Source organism: Poeciliopsis prolifica, unplaced genomic scaffold (assembly GCF_027474105.1).
Source record: "Poeciliopsis prolifica strain line A6 unplaced genomic scaffold, Auburn_PproV2 SCAFFOLD006, whole genome shotgun sequence".
NCBI classification, from domain to species: domain Eukaryota; kingdom Metazoa; phylum Chordata; class Actinopteri; order Cyprinodontiformes; family Poeciliidae; genus Poeciliopsis; species Poeciliopsis prolifica.
In genome coordinates this window covers 13142554-13165417 of record NW_026562381.1, presented here as the reverse complement: position 1 = coordinate 13165417, position 22864 = coordinate 13142554, and the positions used below count along the sequence as shown (strand labels likewise).

At 39.5% G+C, this 22864-nt stretch overlaps 2 protein-coding genes across 2 annotated transcripts; one reads left to right on the top strand and one right to left on the bottom strand.

The window, feature by feature from the left end:
- Nucleotides 1-9505: 9505 nt before the first annotated feature.
- Nucleotides 9506-14944, top strand: LOC129360828 (serine protease 23-like). The gene is made up of 2 exons (XM_055031271.1): nucleotides 9506-9719; nucleotides 12497-14944. The coding sequence occupies exon 2, from the start codon at nucleotides 12508-12510 to the stop codon at nucleotides 13624-13626; it is 1119 nt and encodes a 372-aa protein (XP_054887246.1). The 5' UTR covers nucleotides 9506-9719; nucleotides 12497-12507; the 3' UTR covers nucleotides 13627-14944.
- Nucleotides 14945-16250: 1306 nt separating this feature from the next.
- On the bottom strand, nucleotides 16251-22864 carry LOC129360710 (cofilin-2-like). Its single transcript, XM_055031086.1, has 4 exons — nucleotides 22734-22864; nucleotides 17916-18226; nucleotides 17765-17841; nucleotides 16251-17187 (listed from the first exon to the last, which is right to left on the bottom strand). Exons 1-4 carry the CDS (start codon nucleotides 22734-22736, stop codon nucleotides 17075-17077), a joined length of 504 nt encoding a protein of 167 aa, XP_054887061.1. The 5' UTR covers nucleotides 22737-22864; the 3' UTR covers nucleotides 16251-17074.

Below are 22864 nucleotides of genomic sequence, written 5' to 3'. Positions count from 1 at the left end.
CATACGAAGCCATTCCATTTTTGAGATTTAGTGAAGAAGGAAGTTCCGTTCATTGTCTTCTTCTGAGATTTTAATGTCGTTTCCTTCAATGGTTCTTGATGCCGCGCCACCACAGGTGAGGAGGGGAACAAGTTTTTCAAAGGGTTTGGTTTGTTTGACTCGTGAGAAACTGAACGGCTTCAGCTGAAAGTGCAACAAATGTCGCAATTTTGGTCAAACCCCAATTGAACAGGGTCTCCTGCACTATCAGGTCTGGGAACGCCCTAAAATTCACGGTTCACTCTGGAAGTAATTGTTCACACTGAATTTTATTTAGGAGCCTTTTACATTTTCTTTCACTTCGAAGTTATTTGTACCTTTCACATAAAGTCCCAGAGGAGTGCATTTAAATTTATGGCTGTAACTTGATCAAATGTGGGAAACTCAGAGGGCGTTTAACTGCTTTTGCTGTAATTTCTCTTTTGGACCAAAGTGTTTAAGAGTCAAGGTCTGACGTCAGAATCAAAATCTGCCGAGTTTGGGTAAAAGATGCAGTAATATAATGAAATTAATACTAGAATACACCCTGTTTTCTTCAGCTAAACTGAGCAGAGAAATTGCAAACGTAGATGTGTGATCAACATCTGGCTGGTGCAAACTGACAGTTGTGAGAATGATTTCATTAGAAGTGAAGTGGGATAATTTTCTTCTAAAGAAACTCTCATCATTTCAGCATTGTGGAAGAAGCTCCAAGAACAGCAAACAGTTTGGGATGCCTCCCAACTCCTGCAGAAGACTCCCTCTGATTTCCTGCCCTGACTGGTTAAAGATACGGAAAGACTCCCCTCCTCTTTCCTGATGGACTTCATCGTACTCAGTTTGCATTCCTGAGTTCATGTTTTTGCAAACCGTGCTTTCCCTCCTTTTTCCCCCCCTTGTCCTCTCACAGCTCATGAAGCCAAACTAATATGACATCATGCTGAAGGGAAGTTATGCTGAAAACATACCCAGGAGGACCTGCAGGAGGACCAGGGAGCAGCGGCGGAAAGGGGAAACTACCCACCAGAAGAAGGAAGTATTCATCACAGATAATTCCTGACACATGTGAAGCACTTTGTCGAGCAAAAACTGAAAAAATGCTGCTTTGACCCAAAGATGAGGAAAAACTGAGGACAGACAGATTGGATCAGATGTCTTGGATGGAAAAAAATAAAAGGAAAGAAGCAATAAATGTATCTGGATAGAAAAGGGGGACATAAAACACTGCAGCTGAAGCTGGAGAGGAGAAAGGGACATTCTTTGAGCTGCTCTGTGAAAAGTTCAGCCTGAAGTGACAGAAAGGCTCCAGCAGAGAAGGTCAAGACCTACCGGGTGGTTCTGAGAGATTCGTTCCAGCTCTTCAAAACCAAAAATGGCTCGTTTGAATCTCAAGCCAATTATCCGATTAAAGAGAGCAGAGAAAAACGCTGTGATCCTGTTAATGAATTGCTAAATTGCTTTGAGAAACAGCCACAGGGCCTCCACAGCAGGTGTAAAAGGTCTTCATCACTGGTCCGACTGCTGCCATGAAAATGACACCAGTTGAGATCCGAGAAAGAGTTTCACATCAAACAAAGTTTTACTCAAACTCAGATATGCTGAGTAAATACAAAAAGCTGTAAGTTACGAACAGAAAAAAGCTTCTAAAAGCTGCCCTAAAACATTTTTGGATGTCTAATGGTGAACCGCAGTTTAGCCCAGCTGTCTTCATTTAGTCACTTGGGATTATTTTCAGACAACCTGCTCAGCCTCAATCAGCTTTGAGTCCAGACTTTGACTAGGCTGCTTCTTTCTAAGCTATTAAGGAGTGCCTCTGATCATGTCCTGCTGAATTAACAGCCCAAGGTATATAAGACTGAAGGACCCCCACACCACCAGGGGGCCCCAAGAGCACAGAGCTAACATGACATACATACATATATATAAAGTATTCGCTCTCCTGCCTTGGCTCACATATGAGGGTGAGTTACATCCCTTTTTTAATCCATGGGGTTCAATATGACGTTTTACCGTTTGCAGATTTACCAGCTTCAACTCTTCTAGGAAGGCTGTCCACCAGGTTTAGGGATTATGGGGATTTTTGTCCATTCCATCAGATTCACATTTGTGAGGTCACATACTGATGTTGGACGAGAAGGATTGTTCTCTCAGTAATTCTTCCCAAAGGAGTTTTATCGGGTTGAGGTCAGGACTCTGTGCAGGCCAGTCAAGTAGTCATGCTCTGGTGCATGACTCCATAAAGGCTGTGCACCAGAGCACACTTTCCTCTTTGGAAGAGGAAAGTGGCCAGCTACAAACTGTTCCCACAAAGTTTGGAGAATGGAATTGTCCAAATTGTCTTAAGATGCTGAAGCATCCATAGTTCCTTTCACTGAAACTAAGGGGCGAAGCCCAGCTCTGGAAAAACAAGCCCACACCATAACGCCCCCAAGCTTTACACTTGGCACAATGTGGTCAGACGACCATCGAACTCAGACTCCTCCATCAGATTCAACACTCCAGAGAACGGGCCTCCACTGCTCTACAGTCCAGTGGCGGCTGACTTTACACCACTGCACCCAACGCTTTGCATTGCACTTGGTGATGTTTGGCTTGGATGCAGCTGCTCCACCATGGACACCCATGAAGCTCTCTGTTCTTGAACTGATCTGAAATGAAGTTTGGAGGTCCCTAGTGATTGACTTCGCAGAAAGTTGCCGACCTCCTGGCACTGTGCGTTTCTGGATCTGCTAACCGCGCTCCGCTGTCGTTCCCAAACACTTCCATTTTCTGATAATACATCTGACAGTTGACTGTGGAATATTTAGGAGAGAGGAAGTTTTAATGACTGGATTTGTTGCACAGGTTGCATCCCATCACAGTTCCACGCTGAAATTCACTGAGCCGTTCTTTGTGAAAAGTCTGCATGCCTCGGTGCTTCATTTTATACACCTGTAGCCATGGAAGTGACTGGAACACCTGATGCCGATAATTTGGATGGGTAAGCAAATACTTTTGGTAATATAATAAACATATATATTGCCACTGAACCCACCCTGTGTAAGTTTTATGCTATGTACAGTCTCTTGTTGAACTTGTTCATCTGGAATCCAGATACTCATATGTGGAAAGTCAAACATTTCCAGTTTCCATAATTTGTTTTCCTCCATTCGTCCTTCCACTGACAGAGTAATTAGACAGCTCTCTGAGAAGTGGTCAGATGTTAATGAACATGGCAGCTGTTTCTTCAGAGGGCTTTATTAAAGGGATAATCTTGAAAAAAGAAAGGATATGGGCCAGTGAAAGTGGTGCCATTGAGGGGGGTTGGGTTGGAGCAGGAGGAACCTTCAGGGATGCAGTTCAATGTAACCATCATTGAATTACTATTCTCTGCTGTGGTTGGCTGTTCACCACAAGCTTAATTTGGTATTTTTTCATCTGCTTTTGTGGAAAGCCACTGAGTCTCATTTAAAAGGAATGCCATCCACAAACTGGCACCATGAAATCACTTATGATCAGTGAGATAGCTGCAAACAGAAGACAGATGAGAATTATTAAAGCGTCTCTCAGGAAAGAAATATGCCAGTCTGCTAACCTTTTGGCTTCTAATTGTGAAAACAAAGTGTGGTCTAATCCTGGAGGATAAAACAGAGGCAAAGCCATCTGCATTTTCTGCCTCAAATTAAGATTTACAGCCGAAAACTCAACAAGGCTCAAATAGACAAACTCTACCCAGACGCAGCTCGGTTGGATTTTAAGCTATAAATCTTGATAGGAGGAGAAAAATGCTTCACAATTTAGTACTCTCGTTAAAAGACTAAACGGATTTTGATGATGATTTGTCTCAAAGTGTAGCCCATTGTTTCCCCTGGGCCACTTCTCCACAAACAAGATGGAGTTAGCGTGAAGAAAACAAAATAGATGCTTTTTAGGTCTGTGTTTCGTTTCTTCTGGGTTGAAACACCAAGATCATGTCCAGAGTCTGACCTCAAATGCAACATATTGATCATCAGATTTGTTATTGACTGAAGACCAGACTGACCCCAAGTGTTGGCAGCCATTTTGGAAATCCTTTGTCCTTGATGATGGACAGTAAACAGCAAAACTCAGAGCAAACATGTCAATGTCAAATGTCAATGTCAAATTTATTTATATAGCACTTTAAAACAGGTATAAAACTGCACCAAAGTGCTGCACAGGAACAACAGTAACACAAGTAGATAAAACAGAATATCAAAAAATTGCTTCAGTTAAAAGCCAACGAATAAAAATGAGTTTTGAGAAGCGATTTAAAATGATCCAGGCTGTTAGCAGATCTAATCTGAAAAGGCAAATTGTTCCATAAATTAGGAGCAACAACAGAAAAAGCCCGATCTCCTTCCCTTAGTCGGGTCCGAGGGACTGTAAGTAAAAGCTGATATGGTCGTGCTTCCTGGTTCCTGTAAGAAGCCGTGCCGCTGCATTCTGGATCATTTGAAGTCGATGAATCTGTGATTTAACCATGCCACTATATAAAGAATTCCAATAATCCAGACGAGTGGTAATGAAGGCATGGATCAGTCCTTCAAAGTCCTTAAAACAAAAATAAGATTTGATTTTTGCTCAAATCCATAGGTGATAAAACATGTGAAGGATGCAAACTGAAAACACACAAAACACATAAAAACAGAAAAATGCCGCACCTCCATGTTGTGGAGCAAGTTTGCATCTTTTCATATTAGCAGCTGATTTTCCCGTTTTGCTTCTTTTCTATGGTTGCAGTATTTTTGGTTTGCATTTGTCTTGTTAATTGTAGGCATTTGCTCCCATGTTCTGTGATTGCAACCTTTTTTTGTTTGTAGCGTTTTAATGTTGCATTAATGTTGTGGAGTTTGCATCACTCATGTGTTTGCAGACTCCAAATGCCTGTGTTAGGTAATAAATGTGGATCTGGATCTGGTCTGCTCGACACCACACAACCAGAACCAAAAATGGAGAAACAAGATTCAGATTTTATGCTCTTCTCATCTGGAAAAAACTTCCAGAAAACTGCAAAGCTGCTGAAACATGTTTCATGCTTGTTTCACAAATGGTGAGTCATGTTTTTCTGTTGTAAAGCACTTTGAACTGCCTTGTTGCTGAAATGTGTCATACTAATAAAGTTAACTTTACTTGAAAGTGACTTGTTTTTTCAGTGTTTCTGTGTTTGGGGCGATTTCTGCATAGTAGCTATTTAATTATGCTTTTCATATTTTTTTTCACTAGAGAATTCAAGGAAATTTTCTTTCTTCTAACATCTAAAAATAGAAATCGAACTGCTGTGTCTTGGTTTAATCATAGAACCAGCATTTTTTATATTTAACTTTTGGAAAAAGGCTTAACCAGCTTAGGGTTTATCTTTCAAATAGTGTGGTTGTTGGTAGGAAATAGTGTTAAGTTTATTACCAGTGTCTTTGAACATTATTACTATTGTCATTTTTTTAAAGTAAATGGTTTGTCTCCATTCTGCGAAAGCCTTCGAATTCATAACTCTTGTTTTCTGCTCTCTGGCCCTGAACAATCATATTATTGTTTCTCTTTAGTTTCTTAGTCTTCTGATACATTTTTGTGCAATTACTAATTGAAATAAAAATACAGAGTATAGACATTGTACAGAATCACAAACACTTTTTTTTATCCACCAATATGTCAAATTGGTGACCTCTTTTGAAAAACCTCTGCAGGTTAAAATGTGGCTGATCTTTCAGCCATTTTGTAACATGAGGCTCCATTATGGTGGAAAATAAGCGATTGTGACCAAACTGTGACTAAACTGCTGAATCGATCTGCTCTTGAATGGTGTTTTGATCCCTCTCTTTATTAATGGCAGTGCTCTCACTCCCCTGGATGAGCAGCAAACCCGACACATGGATCGCATCAGGATGCATTGCTGTGGGAAAGACACAGGAGTCATGGTAGCGCTAACATTTTCCTCTCCCGGCAAATTATTTTCCACATGTCTCGAACAATCAGAGAATTCAGCAAACAAAACACCTTTGCAGTAGCATTTACTCACATTCCTGTGGAAGTTCAGTCTGTCCTCGGCTATTTCTGAATGTGTTTTGGTTCTGTCATAAACTTTCTAACATTTGTCAACCTGATGGAGTGAAAGATGGCGAACAGAACCCCGGTTCTACCAGGAGTCACATCAAATAGTTTATAACGTGGCATTTTTGATCTGCAGAGCACTGGGGGAAAATATGCCATCGAACCGGAGGAGAAGTGTATCCGTGTCATAAGATCATCTCTTGGTCCAGGAATTTCCTTTCATCTGGAGCCAATATGTTCTCAGTTGGGTTGATTTTCTATCATTTTTGGTACCAGAGGCACGACAGCGAGGCAGATTTACAGCCTCAGATGTGCAAAATAAGTGCATTTTGGGATCAAGTGGGAATCTGCTCTGACATAAGCGCCCAAATGAGTCTGTTTTCTTCATCTTCATAAGTGTAACTCTTCATTGTTCATCTAAGGTCCAAAATGCTGAATGGCTTTGGTGAGTTTTCTGTGACTCACAATTAAAATAAAAATAAATCTGCAATTGTGAAGAAAAGAAAATGCAATATAATTTCGTCTAAGTGACTTGAAAGCATGGACTCCATCAAAACCCAAGCCTGGCCAAGGCATGTGCAAGTTAAGCGGCTCTGCTCAGGCTGTCCTCACCACCAGGGGGCCCCAAAGAGCAACTGGCCCGTGTGAGAAAAAGAATTGTTGGAGAAGTAGAAGATCTCAAACTTGTGAACTGGTTTACTGTAAATTTAGTATCAAACTGTAAATTTAGCATTGGCTATGAATTCAACATTTAGATTGAATTCATAGCCAATGCTAAATTGGCTATGAATTCAAGATGTAAGCTAACAGTTAGCGCAATGGACACTGGTTTAAACAAAGGAAAGTGAAGGTGGGTACATTTTTATTTTTTAACTGTTTAAATGGTGGAAATTTATTCTTGAATCAACCCGGCTCTGAGAACAATGTAACCTAATGGTTAAGCTAACAGCTAAACCGTTAGCTTAACCATTAGCTTTGGATACATAACATCCTTGCCTTCATCGTGACCGTGAACTAAAATGACATCTCACTACAGATTTCAATATTACTTTGAGAATAAGTATATTAAAGTAACATCCTCCTTTAGACTTTTAGGAGCTAAACTGGTAAGAAAAGCTTGTTTTCTTCTCTATTCATTGCCTTAATGGTGTTATAATTACACCGTATCACATTCCACCACCATGTGATTTGAGATCAGCTTCCTCTCAAATCTTTTGTTTACACTTCCACACCACCAATGCACACTGGGAGCTCGCTTCTGCTCTCTCGCCAGTGACCCCTGACAAAACTGAGCAGGTAAAGCCTGAACATTCAAATTAAGACTGACAAGCAGAACAAATCGCTTCGGAAATGAAAGAAATATTACCAACAGATGTTTATTTAATGGGTGTAAGACCCTTTTTTTTATGTTCCACAGGTGGCTCTTATGAAAAGTGAACCAAGAATGAACCTTGAAACATGAGTTTGACAAGGAACTGCTCGACAGGAGACAGATGGGATATATGAGCTTTCTACACGATGACGAACTGCAAACATCTCGTCAATCTTTGCATCCATTCAGTGGTTCAACTGGATGGACAGATGGATGGATGTCCGTCCATCCATCCATCCCTGGGTCCATCCAACCGTCCATCTGTCCATCCATCTTTATACGTTTACACTAACATACATAATTTTCTTTGTGTAATTTTTTTGTAGCTTTGTGTTGTGAAAAATTTTGACTTGAAAGTTCAACTTTTTAACATTTCTTTATAGTTAAAAAAAACGTGTTTGATTTTTTTTTTTGCTTCCTCTCTGCCTTAATTAGCTTTTTCTTTCATTTGTAAAAATACCAGAATGGGCCAAATGTTTACATTTCTATCTGATCACACCTTTTTCACAAATTAAATCAAATATTATAATTATACATTCACTCTGTACTTGAGTATAAATACTTTCTTTCTTTAATAAATGTTCAATATTTTCTGCAACACCAAGTCCAGGGCTCGTGTTGCTGCGACTGGTGAAGTTTCATTGAACTGCTGATCTTTACATGTTTCTGTGGGTTTTTTTTTTCTTTAAATTAGGACAGAATATGTTTACAAAACTCTGCAATATAAGAAACAAAACAATAGAAAACCAAATCAAAGCTGAATCTTTTTTTAGAGTAATTCTTCTCTTACTTGTGACTCTGCAGAGGAACGGACCAACCAAACCTCAGGTGACTAAAGGTCAAAGGACGGGGTGAGAGCTGCAACAGACGTGCCGCAGCACTCCTCTGCCTGCAGGCTGCAGTTCAGATCACTCTGAGCTGCTGCAGTCGGTCTTTAACGTGAATCTATCAAAGCTGCAGGCAGAAGCCATAATTGAAGCGCCGTCGTGCCAGAAACAAGATTTTTCTTGCTTGGGTGTAGCTGTTGGCTATCAAAGCAAATGCCAAAGACCTGTTATCACAAATATATATAATCTGTTACTGAGTCATGCGAATGTGAAACTCTCTCTGCATCAACGCTTCCTATGTACAAGTAAAGGCACATTTCCACAAGTAAACATGTCAAATCAGTGCTTGAAGCTTTAGAGGAAACACAAATAGTGATTTCAAAAACTGTAATAATGTTCTCTATTTAGATTTTAATTAATATTTTTGTTTTACAGCAAGTTTAATCTGCCTGGATGGAGTCAGAGTCCAGACAATAAATCTGTGGGAGAAGAAAAAGATTAGGAAGTAAAACCATTAAAACACAAGAAGAATCTGGTTTGATTGGTGAGATGCCAACAAATATTTAGCCAAAGATTATTGATAAAAGTGAACTGGTCTTCACATTAAGTTTTTCTTTTAAAAAGTACAAAACATTTTTTGTAATTCTTTTAAATTGACTTTAAGTTAGTTTTTGGTATTTTGTGAGTTTCTTGGTTGAATATAAATTATGTAAAATCTTAATCTGCCTGGAATATTTTGGGGATTTTTAATAAACATTGAGGTTAAAAGTCCTTGACGTAACCTATTTTTAAAATGATTTATTAAGGAAAATAAATGATTCAGACTAAACTGAACTTATGTGAGAATATTTGCTAAAAAACAACAACAAAATAAACCACTTATTTTATTTTACGCCATAAATCCCAATAAAATTCACTTGAGTTGGTTGTAACAGAAAATAAATATAAAAATACTTGGATATCAGGAGCAAATGTATGACATTTGTTTCAACAATAGAAAAATCAAAAGTCACATTTGGAGAACCCCAAGGTCAAATCCTGGGGTCCCATTTATTTAATTAATATCAGTTCTGTCAAGTTATCGCAATAAATATGAGCTTGGATTAAATATTTGAATATTTTCTTTTCCAGGTGGACACTGACGGGTCGAACGTGAAAGAGGGGCGCTAGGACCATGAGGAGGGTCTGGGTCAGGGTAAACCCGCCTGTGTTCAGAGCGGATCCTGCAGACGCGCATTAGTCACTGAACCGCACAGACTGCAGAGCAGCTCCGCACATTCACTGCGCACCTGGCGCTGCATTTGCGCTCAGAATAAAGAAAAGGAGAGAGTAGGAATACAAGAGAGGAAGAGGACAAACTTACCTGCGGATATAATGAGGGAACCCTGGAGAAATGAACCTGATGGAGAGGAAAACCTGACCGGGATGTGAACCGATCCACAGCCTCTGATCAGCAGGTAGGCATCAAAATAAAACAATTTTCTTACAAACAGAATCAGCTTCAAGTTTTCTGCTGCAAGTCAGAACCTGGTTGCTTCTTTCAAAATTAAAAAAACTCATACGTGAAGAATACAACTAATTGCTGTTGTTTATTTTGCATTCATAGCCAAACTGAGCTTCAGATGAATTTCACATTTTCATCTTTATGACACAAATTTAACCCCAACCAATGTTTTTCTCTATTTTTTTTGCTCCATGTTTTATCAAAACATTTGAATAGAATCAGCATGTAAATGTAAAAATCTAAGGAAGACAACTTTTCTGCCAGTTCAAAAGCGAAAGAAATCAGCTTCATACCTGAAAGAAAAAAGAAAATCTGCATTTCTTTTTTCTTCTTGTCTGCTTGTGTGTGGCAGCTCGTAGGTGTGTGGACGTGCCCCACCCTGTCTTGTTTCAGGAGTAATGATCTGTGTTGCCGCCCTGCCTCGACTTGCTGCTTTTCACTTTTCTGCACACCTGCTATAGTCCTGCCATGCGAGCCCAGGGATCCACAGCGGGGATCCAGTGTCTCCTTTCTCTGTTAATCTGCTCTGAAAGCCTCGCTGTTAATGAATGGCAACCTTTTTACCTGGCCGGCTTTTTATTACAGGCCTTTCTCTGGAATTTGTTCATTGCTTGTTGAGCCAAACAGACATTAAAACGCTTGTTTGCTTCCATCGGGTGAAATCCTATTATTATCCTGGTAATCTATAGTGAGGGAACAAAAGGGTTATTGTTGTCTCCGCACTCCAACTTCAGGCCCGGATTGCAACACTGAGCTGCAACTACTTGCAGAAGTTTAGCAATTAGGGCTGGACAACATGGCTGAGTCAAAATCAATAATTATTGATTATTGTTTTTCTGTTTCAAATATCTGAAATATTAAAAAACATGATCTTCTTTTACTTTCAAGCCAATATGAGGCACAGTGGTGAAACCTGAAACTGCTGCTACTCAGCAGGTTGTTGCTAGGTAACCAAAGAGTGAGTGGGTTGCTAGGTAACCAAAGAGTGAGTGGGTTGCTAGGTAACCAAAGAGTGAGTTGATGCCACCAATTTTGCTAAGCTGCCTGTGAAAAGGTGGCTAAAGTCATTTCTCTCCCTACATCTCCCAGAATTCTGTGCAGTTCTGGGTTGAAGTTCAGTCAGTACATATCTCAAAAGTCTCAACCGCCATCTTGGTAGGCAAATGCAGCACAGAGCCGAGATGAAGCATGGCTTCGAGATCAACAAAAAGAAAGTATATTGACACTCTTGACCAATGTGTGACAGAAACACATTTTCTCTGCTGTTGGGACCGACCCGCACGATGCAGAGAATCTGGCTTGCTTATTGTTGTCATAGGAGTTGCTCTGACAACAACAAACAAGCCACTAGCTCTTGCCTCATTCGTATCCAACTTCTAACCAATAAAAATATATTACAACTTCTTTTAAATGTTCTTTATTTTTGCTGGTGTTGAAGCTGCACTTGGCTACAAAGATGGCGGCTCAGTGCTCCATATAACTTCTGGTTCAGACTTGTGGAAACTATGTATTGAATATTGACTAAACTATGAGATGTATTATCTCTGGATATTGATCATCTATCACAGAATGTATTGTTATTGATTTATTATCCAGCCCTTAATTGTGTAGAAAAAAATCGCTTTAAATGATTCAGATTTTGTCATGTTACAATAAAAAACATCAGTTTTTAAGATGCATCAGAGCCTGATTGTGCAATTCTTAGAATAATTACAGTATTATTTTAATTATAACCAAAGTAAAGTGGTCAGAAAACAAAAAGCATCACAATCACATAAAATTATTTACAAATTTGTGGTTTTAACTCATAAAACATGGAAAAGATCAAGGTGATCACTTTTACCAGGACAGATGCACACCTTGTAAATTTCCCTCAAACTTCTAAATTGGTTTTTTTATATTTTTTTCTTTCCACTCAACTCTCTGTTAATAAGGCTAAAAGGAGCAGTATTATGTCAAATAAACTTTGTTGAGGTTTATGTTATTCCCTCATCAAAAATACCTGGATTGTTGCCTTTATTCTTTTGTACATGTTTGAGAAATCTTTTGATAATAGAGACCATTTGGGAGTGCCTAAACGCTTGCTTTTACCAAGTAGGGCTCTCAAAGGGCTCCCCTTCCCAAAGTTGCCCAACTCAGCTCCTGCAGACTAGTGGCAGCAGCAATTAGCAAACACCTGGTGGAACTGTGCATCTGCTGAGCTTATTATATAAGTTACTTGCAGGGTTTCCCCCAGTGTATTATAAGTCTGGCGGGTTACCAGGCTTTACTTGGGCCCCCACCAGGCTTAGCATTGCATATTTATTTAACTTTTTTTTTTTTTTATGTTTTCATTTTAAAGACTTTATAGTCAGTATTCATGTATTAATCTTCTAATAAAATAATTATCAAGTGATATTTTCAAATTTCCTGTCAACTTTAAACATTTCTTAATCCAAAAGCCCAGAATAAGTGACTGCCCTCACGCCTCAACCTCCAGGCTTAGTAAGTTTACCGGGGGAAACCCTGACTTGTTCTTGAAGGGTTTATGGAGAAACGTTGTGATGACATGTACTAAAGGTTGAGTGTCGGAAAGAGAAGGAGTTTCTTAAAGAGTCCAGTTTGAAGGTGTTAAATTATATGTATATACAACTGAAGGCAACATTAACTTGACTATGCTATAAAATGTCAATATGTGTTCAGAAAATACAACACTGCCCCTTTAAATGATCATTTTGTGAATCTTTCCAGTGTTTTCCACCATGACGCCTCAGATCACCATCTCAACTCACCTGCTCCTCCATCACCTCCTCCCCTTCACCCTCTCTCTCCTCCAGCCTCCCCACCACCAACCCGTGCTCGTGCCCACCCTGGTCCCCCACGCACCGACACCTCTGACCCGCTCGCGCTTCAGCGCCGAGGCCCAGCTGGACTTCACCACCCGCTGCAACTCCAGCTGCTTCCACCGAGCCGAGGAGGAGCAAATGACGGACAAACTGGCCTTCGAGACGCTGTACGCGGACGGCTTCCGCACCCTGACCACGGTGGAGGTGGAGGATGATGATGCTGCTCTTCATCCGACTCACGCGCCCGCGTGGAGGAGACGATTGAAGCGCAGGATGAAGCGGCAGATCTACGGGGCGGACGGGCGTTTTAACATCCAGGGTGACGACTTCCTGATGGATTATCCCTTCTCCACGGCGGTGCGCATCTCCACCGGATGCACGGGCGTCCTGGTGTCCCAGCAGCACGTGCTCACCGCGGCCCACTGCGTGCATGACGGGAAGGATTACGTTCATGGAGCCCGGAAGTTGAGGGTGGGCTTCCTGATTCCTCCGTCCGTAAATGGCACCAAAGCCGGGTTGATTCCCAACAAGAAGCCGCTGGTCCGCTGGGTTCGGGTGAAGCGCACCCGGGTGCCGAAGGGCTGGATCCAGGGCCCGCATGAGGTCAGCATGGACTTTGACTACGCCCTTTTGGAGCTGCGGTGGCCCCACCGGCGCCCCTTCATGCGGCTCTCTGTTGCGCCCTCTTCGGACGACCTGGCAGGGAACCGCATTCACTTCTCCGGGTTCGACAGCGACCGTCCGGGGGAGCTGGTGTACCGGTTCTGTCCGGTGGAGGAGGAGTCCAGCGACCTGATCTACCAGCACTGCGACGCGCGGCCCGGGGCCAGCGGCTCCGGGGTCTACGGCCGGGTGTGGGACGACGCGCTGGAGCGCTGGGAGAGGAAGGTGATCGGGATTTTCTCTGGACACCAGTGGCTGGAGATCGACGGAGAGAACCGGGATTACAACGTGGCTGTCCGCATTACGCCGCTGAAGTTCGCCCAGATCTGCTACTGGGTTCATGGGAACCGACTGGACTGCAGGCAGGACTGAGACAATACAGGGTCACTTTTAGTTTAGCTGCTGCACAAACCATCCCTGGGGCGAAGTCAGCAAAGTTACAGAAAAACTTGACAGCAATACATTTGTTTTATTTACCCTGTTATAAAACTATTCGATTATTCGAAGTTATATACTTCGAATATCAGTAGCTAGCAAGCTACATATTTAGCTTCACATATTTAATTTGTGAGCTAAATACTTTAAAACACTTAGCTTCCTCATGTAAGACTTAAAATTAATTATTTGTCTTGCTAACTAAATACTTTGAAGCTAAATATTTAACTTTCTAGCTAAAAATATTTATAATTGACTTAAAACTAAATACTTGGCTTGCTAACTAAATATGTAGTTAAGCTAAACACTCAGCTTCAAGCTAAGCATATAGCTTGGAGATAAATATTTAGTTAACTAAATATGTAGCTTGCCAACTAAAGATTTGACTTCAAACTAAATAGCTTGCTAACTAAATGCTTAATTTACTGCAAACTATTTTGTGCTGTAACTAAATACCAAGTTTCAAACCAAGTATTTGAATGAATGAACGAAGATACTTTACAAATCTCAGAGGGAAATTGGCAAATACGTTTGTAAATGTGCTGGCTAAATACTTAGTTTGTATTTAGCTAGCAGTAAGCTAAATATTCAGTGTGCTAATATTTAGTTTGAAACTGACATTTATTAATGAATGATTATCATGGTGAAAACATTAACCCTTTTTTTCCCCTCTTAGATCAAATAACCCAGATTATTGCTGTTAAGGTTTGACAATGTAACTTTACAAACGCACCTTATAAAAATCTGAGTGCAACAGAAATATTTCCATGTAGGTCTTTCTTTGCATCAGGGAAAAAAAATCTACATTTGGCTCCATGTTCCCTCTCCTGTGTTTAATTGGTAACCTCTGCGCCCGTTAAATAAATCTGCCAGTGAGATCACAGCTCTGATTTTTGCCTGCGGTCAGATTTATGTCAATGTTTCCACAATAATAGCTGAACCTCCCCAAGAAGAAAAAAACACTTTCTCCTGGCGCAGCAGCCGTCCCGCTGTCGATCACTGTAATCTACCGAGGATAAATTATAATCTCCCTTCGACTTTCATCTGCATCCCGCTTTGGTGGTTTTGGCATTTCTCCATTTATAACACAGCTCCTCCTGCACGCATCTGAAGAGCAAATAAACAATAAAACTGCTTCCTATCATTTTGGCGGACACTTTAGACTTCTCATAGTTGACTGAATGTTAGGACAGAATGTTAATTTTATTTTTTCACGAATGCTTGAGATATTTTAATAAACAGAGTTTTAATTGTTTGTGTGAAGTCCTTTTGGTGTAAAGAGGAGTTCGACTGCCCCCATGTGGCCACAATAAGTACTGCAACTCTCAACTGTGAATGAGCCTAATTGATGTTGCAGATTAATCGATTAAAATTGCTGCTCTTTAAAGAATTAACACACTTTTTACCACCGATACTCTTCTTGTATGTATGTACAAACAGAAATATTAATATTCAGAGATGGAAGGACGAATGTGAAAACAGCAGAAAATATATTGACCTCAGTAGGTAAAGTGAATAAATAGGACTGAAACGATTAATAGTGAATTGATTATTAAAATAATTGTCAGCTAATTATTGTAATCAATCATTAACTGGAGTACAAAAAGAAAAGAAAGACCAAGAATGTAGTCAGAACAGTAATTAAGGCAAAATGGCAAAAAAAAAAAACAATAAAACATTTACATTAAAGATTCAAAAAATAACTTTTGTAAATATGTTCTACCCAAAACTCCTCAAGTGGCATAACTTTAGCTTTACCCAGATGAAATTATACAATAGAATGATTTAAGAACTACCTTTTCTATAATTTCATTGATTAATCCAAACATATACACAGATTAGCCTTGAATTGTATTTTTCCATGTTGATGTTAGAATATTTTTGACATTCAAATGCATCTTTTATGATCAGGTGTTCTCTAAAAGAATGCAACATTACTGAGTTTTAGGCAATAAAAAATGTTTATTTGCATCTGTTAATGTATTCTACTTTATTTAAAAAATGTAATTTGTATTTTTTAAATGTTTTTCTATTATATGACTTTAGTTCAGTAAAAAAATTATAGAGAATTCAATCCAACTAATCAGAATAAATCAATATTTCAAATACTAAAATAATTAGTTGCAGTTACAGATATAGAAAAATATTATTTTCTAGAAGAAACAAGAATACCTCAGTTTCAAAACTTTTGAAACTCAGATATTTTCTTTTTCTATAATTTCTGGGATTAATCTCAAACTAAATTTTACATTTTTCAAACTGAAAAATGTCGTTTTCCCTTCTGTATTAAAAATGCGCGTGTAGTTTAAGACGACGGATAAATGGGAGGACAAACCAATTTATGAACTGGATGGACAGAGAAACAATACAGATGGTATTGAAAACAAATTATAAAATGACTGGCCGATAACCAAACTGATTGCTAGATTAATAAATAATGGATGGATTTTTCCAAAACACTTAAAATATCTTTTGTCAGTTTATGCAGCACAAATAGAAAATATATTTTAAAAAATTAAGTAACTGATATCCAGTTTAAAAGAACCAAAAAGCAGAAGAAGTCAGTAGTTTAGTGCTTTTATTAGAGATAAGGAGACGATACAAAACATCCACCCTTCGCTTCAGTTTGCTTGTCCTTCATTTACACGTCGCTCCGCGTCAAACCTTCAACAACACCACAAAGCTTTTTAAAACGAGGAAACCTTTTTTAACAAGTACAAGGAATGTTATGTTCACTACATCGAATGCCGAGTTCTCCGACACAACAGGAAATAAAACGGAATCACTCAAGTTTTAGGGATTGCATAAAAACAACAAAACCAAAAACAACCCAAAAACCAAACAGAATGACAAAAACATATTTAACCGTGTTTCCCCCAGAGGTTTTCATCCGTCTTGTGCAAACAAGAGTGAATTAGTTCATACTACGCCTAGTGTCAACTACACACAAAACCTAACTAGAAGTTTGGCAAAAAAATAAAATAAAATGTAGTTGGAATAGTTTTCATGATTTTAAGAACTGTCCCTTTCGCTGAAATATTTCAAGTGGAAAGAACAAAACCCTGTCCAGAAACGTGAATAAGTGCATTTAAATGTCATCGTCTTCATCACCATCCTTCATCATTAGTATCTTTAGGTGTGTTTTGTTCATAATCCTTATGTTGCATGAACTGGAACAGTCTGCCTGTTTGTGTTTTTTTGTGTTTTTCTTTGTCACTTGACCCCAAACCCACCCCAGGTCGCCCTCCCCAGGAGTCCCACAAATGACGCTGGTTCTCCTTTTGCCCCGTTTTCTCCAACCCGACTGGAATGAACAGCTAAACCCAACAGATGTGTCTGAGAGGCTTCGACCGAAGCCGCGGGAGGAGGAGGAGGAGAGGCTTGTTTATATAGGAGATCCTTCCAGGGTGACTACCGACGAGCCGCCCAGCTTCTCCGCCAGCGTGCGTCGCTCCTTCAGGTCCTCCAAACCGTTCACCTGCCACTCATGCTTGATGCCTGGAGAAAAATAAAAAATAGACTGACCCGTCAAAAACTGGGAATATTTAATGAGAGGCCAGGTTTTCACCTGATTATTCTGACTAATATCTCTGTGATTAAAAAATACAGTTATTGATTCTCAAGATATTTAAAAACAAAATGACCAGTCAATCCTACAGGACAAATTTCAGCCATTTTAAATTAGTAAAAGGAGTAAATGAATCTATTCATAATTCCCAGAACTAAGAATTGCAATTCTTGATAGTGTCGACTTTTTTTCCCTGCACCTCTAGATTGAATCATCCTCATCATCCTCATCATCACAGCTACAAATGATTTTGCCCCACATCTCTAGAAAACCCCGCTCTGTCTCTGGCATCTAAAAACAAGAACTTTAAACTTCAGACAGAAACATTTTGACGGTTTTTAAACCTTCAGCTGGCTTGATGCCGTTACCCAGATGGACTGAAGTAGAGCAAATGTTGGATCATCATGAATTCAAAATCCCAAACCAACCAAACATGTTTAAAGGAAGAAAATCCAGAAAATCCTGGAAACCGTCCGAATAAAGTTCCCGTCGCGCGCGGCTGCTCACCTTCAAATTTCCTCTTGATGGCGTCTTTAGAGCTGGCGTAGATCATCTTACTCTTCAGCGGAGCGCTGTCCGGTGCCCTGAGGAAGAGGAGGAAAGGTTTAAATCCATCGCCACGATTCTCTGAGAATAGTTCAGCAACAACGATCCTCACCAGAAGATGAAGACCAAGTCCTCCTTCTTCGTCTCTTTGGTCTCGTAGGTGGCGTCGTACAGGGCGTAGCGGCAGTCGTCAGGCGGCAGCATCTTCACAAAGTCCTGGTACGGGTCCTTGACGGTGTTGCCGATGTCACCCAGCAGGATTTCTTTGCCCTCGTCCAGAACGATGTTCTTCAGGTCCTTGCTGAGGCAGAAGAGGATGGCCTTCTTCCTCTTCCTCTTCTCGTCCTCATTCGCCTGAGCCTTGCGGACCTTCATGTCGTTGAAGATGGCGATCACTTCATCCGTGACTTTCACACCGGAGGCCTGCGTCAACAGAAAACACCTTAACCGGAGCCGGGCCCGACCCAATCAATTAACTGATCAAATGATAGATCAGAAAGATTCCTCTCTTTATTCCAAAAATAATGACAAACGTCTTCAGTCTGGGGCTTTTTTTGAAGGATAATTTTGTTTACAGAGAATTCATAATTCATTTTATTTGTCATTTCTGTTTTTTTATTTATTTTGGACATTTAAAATAAATAAATAGTCATTTTAATTTAAAGTTTATTCATATTTGAGAATGTATTCCTGCATTATTATTATTATTTTAATTACACGAATACTTGGAAAAAACAATATTATCACTTATTGTAATAACTTCCGGGACAATTTGTTGTCCAACAAATTTGTTATTGTCTTCTGATTATAAAATATGGAAAATGTGTTTTTTAAATTACCCATTTACTCTATTGCTTATTATTTACAGTGAAGAACGTCACAAGAATTTTGATGTATCTTTGTCTCAATAAATTTTAAATGTAAAGTATAATAAATACAAAAAATTGTAAAAACATTTTCTACAACAATGTTTTGCAAAAGCATGAAATAATATCAGTAAATTCAAAAATATGATTAAATGATGTTACTGTTGGAGATAAAACTATTGCAATCAAGGAACCTGAAGCATTTATTTTGTTTTAAACAGGAAATATTATGTTTAACTCCTTAAAAATGCTAAATTTTATATTTTGTTGAAGAAAACCTGAAACCTGGTGAGTTTGAAGAAACATCCTCTTAATTTATACACAGACGCTCTATAACTTTTTGAAAATAGAAACCAAGTTGTGCTGATTAAAGCGTTTGCTGCAGGTTTACGTTTGCCAGCTGTGACTGAGCAGAGGCGACGGAGCCGAGGAACCTGAGAGGGCGACATGTGACCGTCACGCGCGACACGAATCCTCCCAACGGCGGCGACTGATAAGACAGACGGGAGCAGAAAAAGGTGTGGCCACGAACGGCCGACAGCAGTTAGTAGAGCTAGCGCCAAGATAGACCCAAACCCAAACAATACTCCAGAGGAGAGACGCAACATGTACTCAAGCAAAAGTACCAAAGAATCACCCAAGTAAAAAAAGGACAGAATAACTGATCGAATTATCAATCATTTAATATTTAAAATTTACGTCATCGGATGAAGCAAAATGTTTGTATTTTAAGGATGAAAATGACAATCAAATGACATAATTCATAAGTAACATAAAAATAATAAAATCAGGCAAAATTAATTTTCCCAAATCTTTCAATAATAATAAAAAAGAAAAACTTATGAAAGTTTCACAAAAACTGCAGGTCTGTGTCTGATGAAAACATGTTTAGTTTTTCATTCAGTGGGTAGAGAATACGGAAGTCTTACTCAAGTAAAAGTAGAAATACTTCATAATAAAATTACTCATAAAAGTAACTTTTTAAAGAGTAACTAATAAATGTAATAGAGTAAATGTAACTAGTTGCTACCAAACTCTGACATAAACAAACATAGTGTGGTAGAAGCAACCTAAAACAAACAAAAACAAGCAACTTAATCAATATAATTAATAATAAATAAAAATATTTAATGTCTAAATCTGAATAAGTTTGTGACTCCCAGTCAGCCGGTAGGTATAAAACATTACATAAGTGTCTTTGTGTCATGCATTCCTGCGGCAAAGATGGCCATGTGTGAGAGGCTGCAGTCGGGAATTAAACACCCAAACAATAAAGCCTCTGTTTATAAAAACCGAATCCAAATCAGTCCCAAACGGCCCATAAAGACACTCAGTCAAGTCTCCTGACTCTCCTTAGCCACTTCATGTGGAGAAACCGCCGTCTCAAACCGATACGACAAACATAACAGTGGAAAAAACACAAAGAGGAGGAAGTAGGCCAGGAAAGACAGGAGCGGAGCGGAGCTGACTGCAGCATGCATCTGTGTGCTCAGGGGTTAAAAGCTCGTAGTGGGAATCATTAACCAGCAGACACCTTAAGAGGTAAACACTTCCTTAATATTTATTACATCATCCAGGTGCAGATGTTCCCCCATTTCCTGAACTTTTCATTAAAGGGTTAAGAATCCATAAGAATCCCACCTTCCTATCAGACAGCTTAAATATAAAACTGACATTTTCCACATGCAAAAATTTGCATTTTATTTAGTTTAAATCTCTTTTTATTTATCTGCTTTGCTAGGTTTAAAAAAAATACCCATTTTAAAAAGTGAACATGAAGTTTTTCTTTGTTCAAAAGAGCTTCACTTTGCTCTCTGCTTATCTAATCTTAACCATTTATTACACAATTCAAAGTTCAGGATCCACATTCCCAGTGTGCAAAGCCTTCATTACCTGCTGGAGTTAAAGCAAGGCCTTCACACCTTTAACACAGAGCATTTTCATCATTTCTGCTCATACCAGACTCAGAGGAGAAACAAGTTCAAATGAGTCAGCGTTTATAAGCATCTGCAACAAAAACTCAGAAGTATAAAGTGATTTTCAAGCATTAAAACTGAATTGAAACTAAATAACACACATTGCTTAGATTCGCAGGTCAAGCTCTTCCAGACGGATACAGATTTCCTGTTTTTTTATTTTATTTTTCCCATTTTGACTGAAAAGAAGAAGTGTGTTGTAGTTTATATTTTCAAAGTTAATTGCAATATTATTACAATCAGAGGACAGACTGGCATCTGATCTGCCAAAAGACATTGTGACAATTTTGACATTTAGAACGTTTTCCCTTCATATAATAAAAACAAAACCTTTAAATCTGAGAAATGGTAAAAACTGAACATAATTTCCTACAGGTTGAGTTTGCTTAGAGGTCTGACCTGCCAATTTCATTTTTAATTGGTTTCAATTTACTTTTGTAAGGACAATGAAACAAAAATATAGGATCAGGTGTGGTTGAGGAATTTACAGACCAATTGGCGGGACGCAATAGTCGTTAAAACCAGCCTAGTTGCAGCTAAGACCAAACCAATCTTTCTAACTTGTTTTTATTCCACAAGAAACCAATCTTTCCTTGTTTTTTGTACAGATTCAGTAATTGGCCCTGTAATATACAGACTTGTGTAATGCTGTGGGTTCTCAGATGGAAACTGGAAACCAAAGATGATGAAACATTTACACCCAAAGCCTGATGTGGTAAATTAACTGGTGGGTGACAGAAATGAGTCAATCTTTTGTTTACATTTAGAGTGGTGAATTGATCATTATAAGAACTGATCTAAATCTTCTAGAAAATAAAAAAATAAGTCATGTTTTTTACACTTTTGTTACTTGATACATTTAGTTACATTTTGGGCAGGGGGAGTACGTTTGGGAGTATTTATTACAAAGTATTTCTACCCTAACTTGAGTAAAATTTCTGTATACTCTTCCCACCTCCATAAGGTAAAATCTCAATTCCATACTTTAGATCGCGTTAATACAGCAGGAATTACACATCGCCGTCTCTATTTAGGTAAAATGATGTAGCGGGCCTTCATGTTACTGGCAGGATGCGCAGCAACAAAACAAGATGCGGCAGTCTGCGTTAGCCTCTGCTAACTCTAATGTTACATAACCTAGATTATTTTGGACGTCATTTCAGAAGAAAAGAGCAAACAAATATGCCCACAGCGAGCAAAAGAGCATGGAAAAATGAGAGTGGCGTTATAAAGCAGTGGGAGACAAAATGGTCTTTGCACCAAATTCAGGGTGGGGCCATGAACGCAGCACATGTGAGCGCTAGCTTGCTATATAAGGCAAAACTACCCACATACACACTGTCAAATATCACTTATTTATTCAGCATTGTTAAGGAATACTCCGTATGTTTTATTTAGAAACAAATTGGCTCAGTTTGGCTTCGTCTGCAGCGCTGAGGTGACAGAAACTGAGCGTGCAGAGGCGGCGAAGAGACAAAGAAGGATAAATCTCAGCTAGCGCCAGTCATACCAGTAGCTAGGAATGCTAACGCCACGATTATAACTAGATGAGGCGCCGCTGCACCTGCCAGCGAGGCGAGTCTGGAGGTGAAACAACAGAAACACGATGCAGTGAAAACATCGGCGCAGTGTCATGGCAACGCCGCGACCGTTACCTCACACCTTTCCCTGCGAAACGCACCAAGAAAGCCGAAATGGCGCCAGTTTCAGGGCAATTGGTACTTTATCTTCCCCGTTACGACAGAAGGAAAGTATCCTGCTGGGGTTATTCACTGAAGGGGAAAAAAATCACAACGCATGTGACTGATCGGGAAAGCATAACCGGCTAAACCAGCAGGGCAGCATTAGCTTACCCTCTGGGTTGCTAACTGTGGCTGCTGCGGCAGCCAGCCGGTTAGCCGATGCTAAACCAACAAAAACACCAGAAAAGTAAACACAAATCTGACCTATTAAAAGAAGAAAACACCGTGTACTTTCAAAACATATCTATTATGGGGAACGGGAGCCGCGACGTTGTTTAAAACGAGAACAAAATCAACATAGAGCAGTAAAAAAAAAAAAAAAAAAAAAAAAAAAAAAAACACCTACCATTGTCAGAGCAGTGAACAGTTCAGCGTCTGGGAGAAATTGAATGGACCGATGACGAAACGACTATATACACACTGCGGGAGCGCGCTTAGGAGCGCGTTCCCGGCTGTAGCGGCGTAACCGGAGTGAGC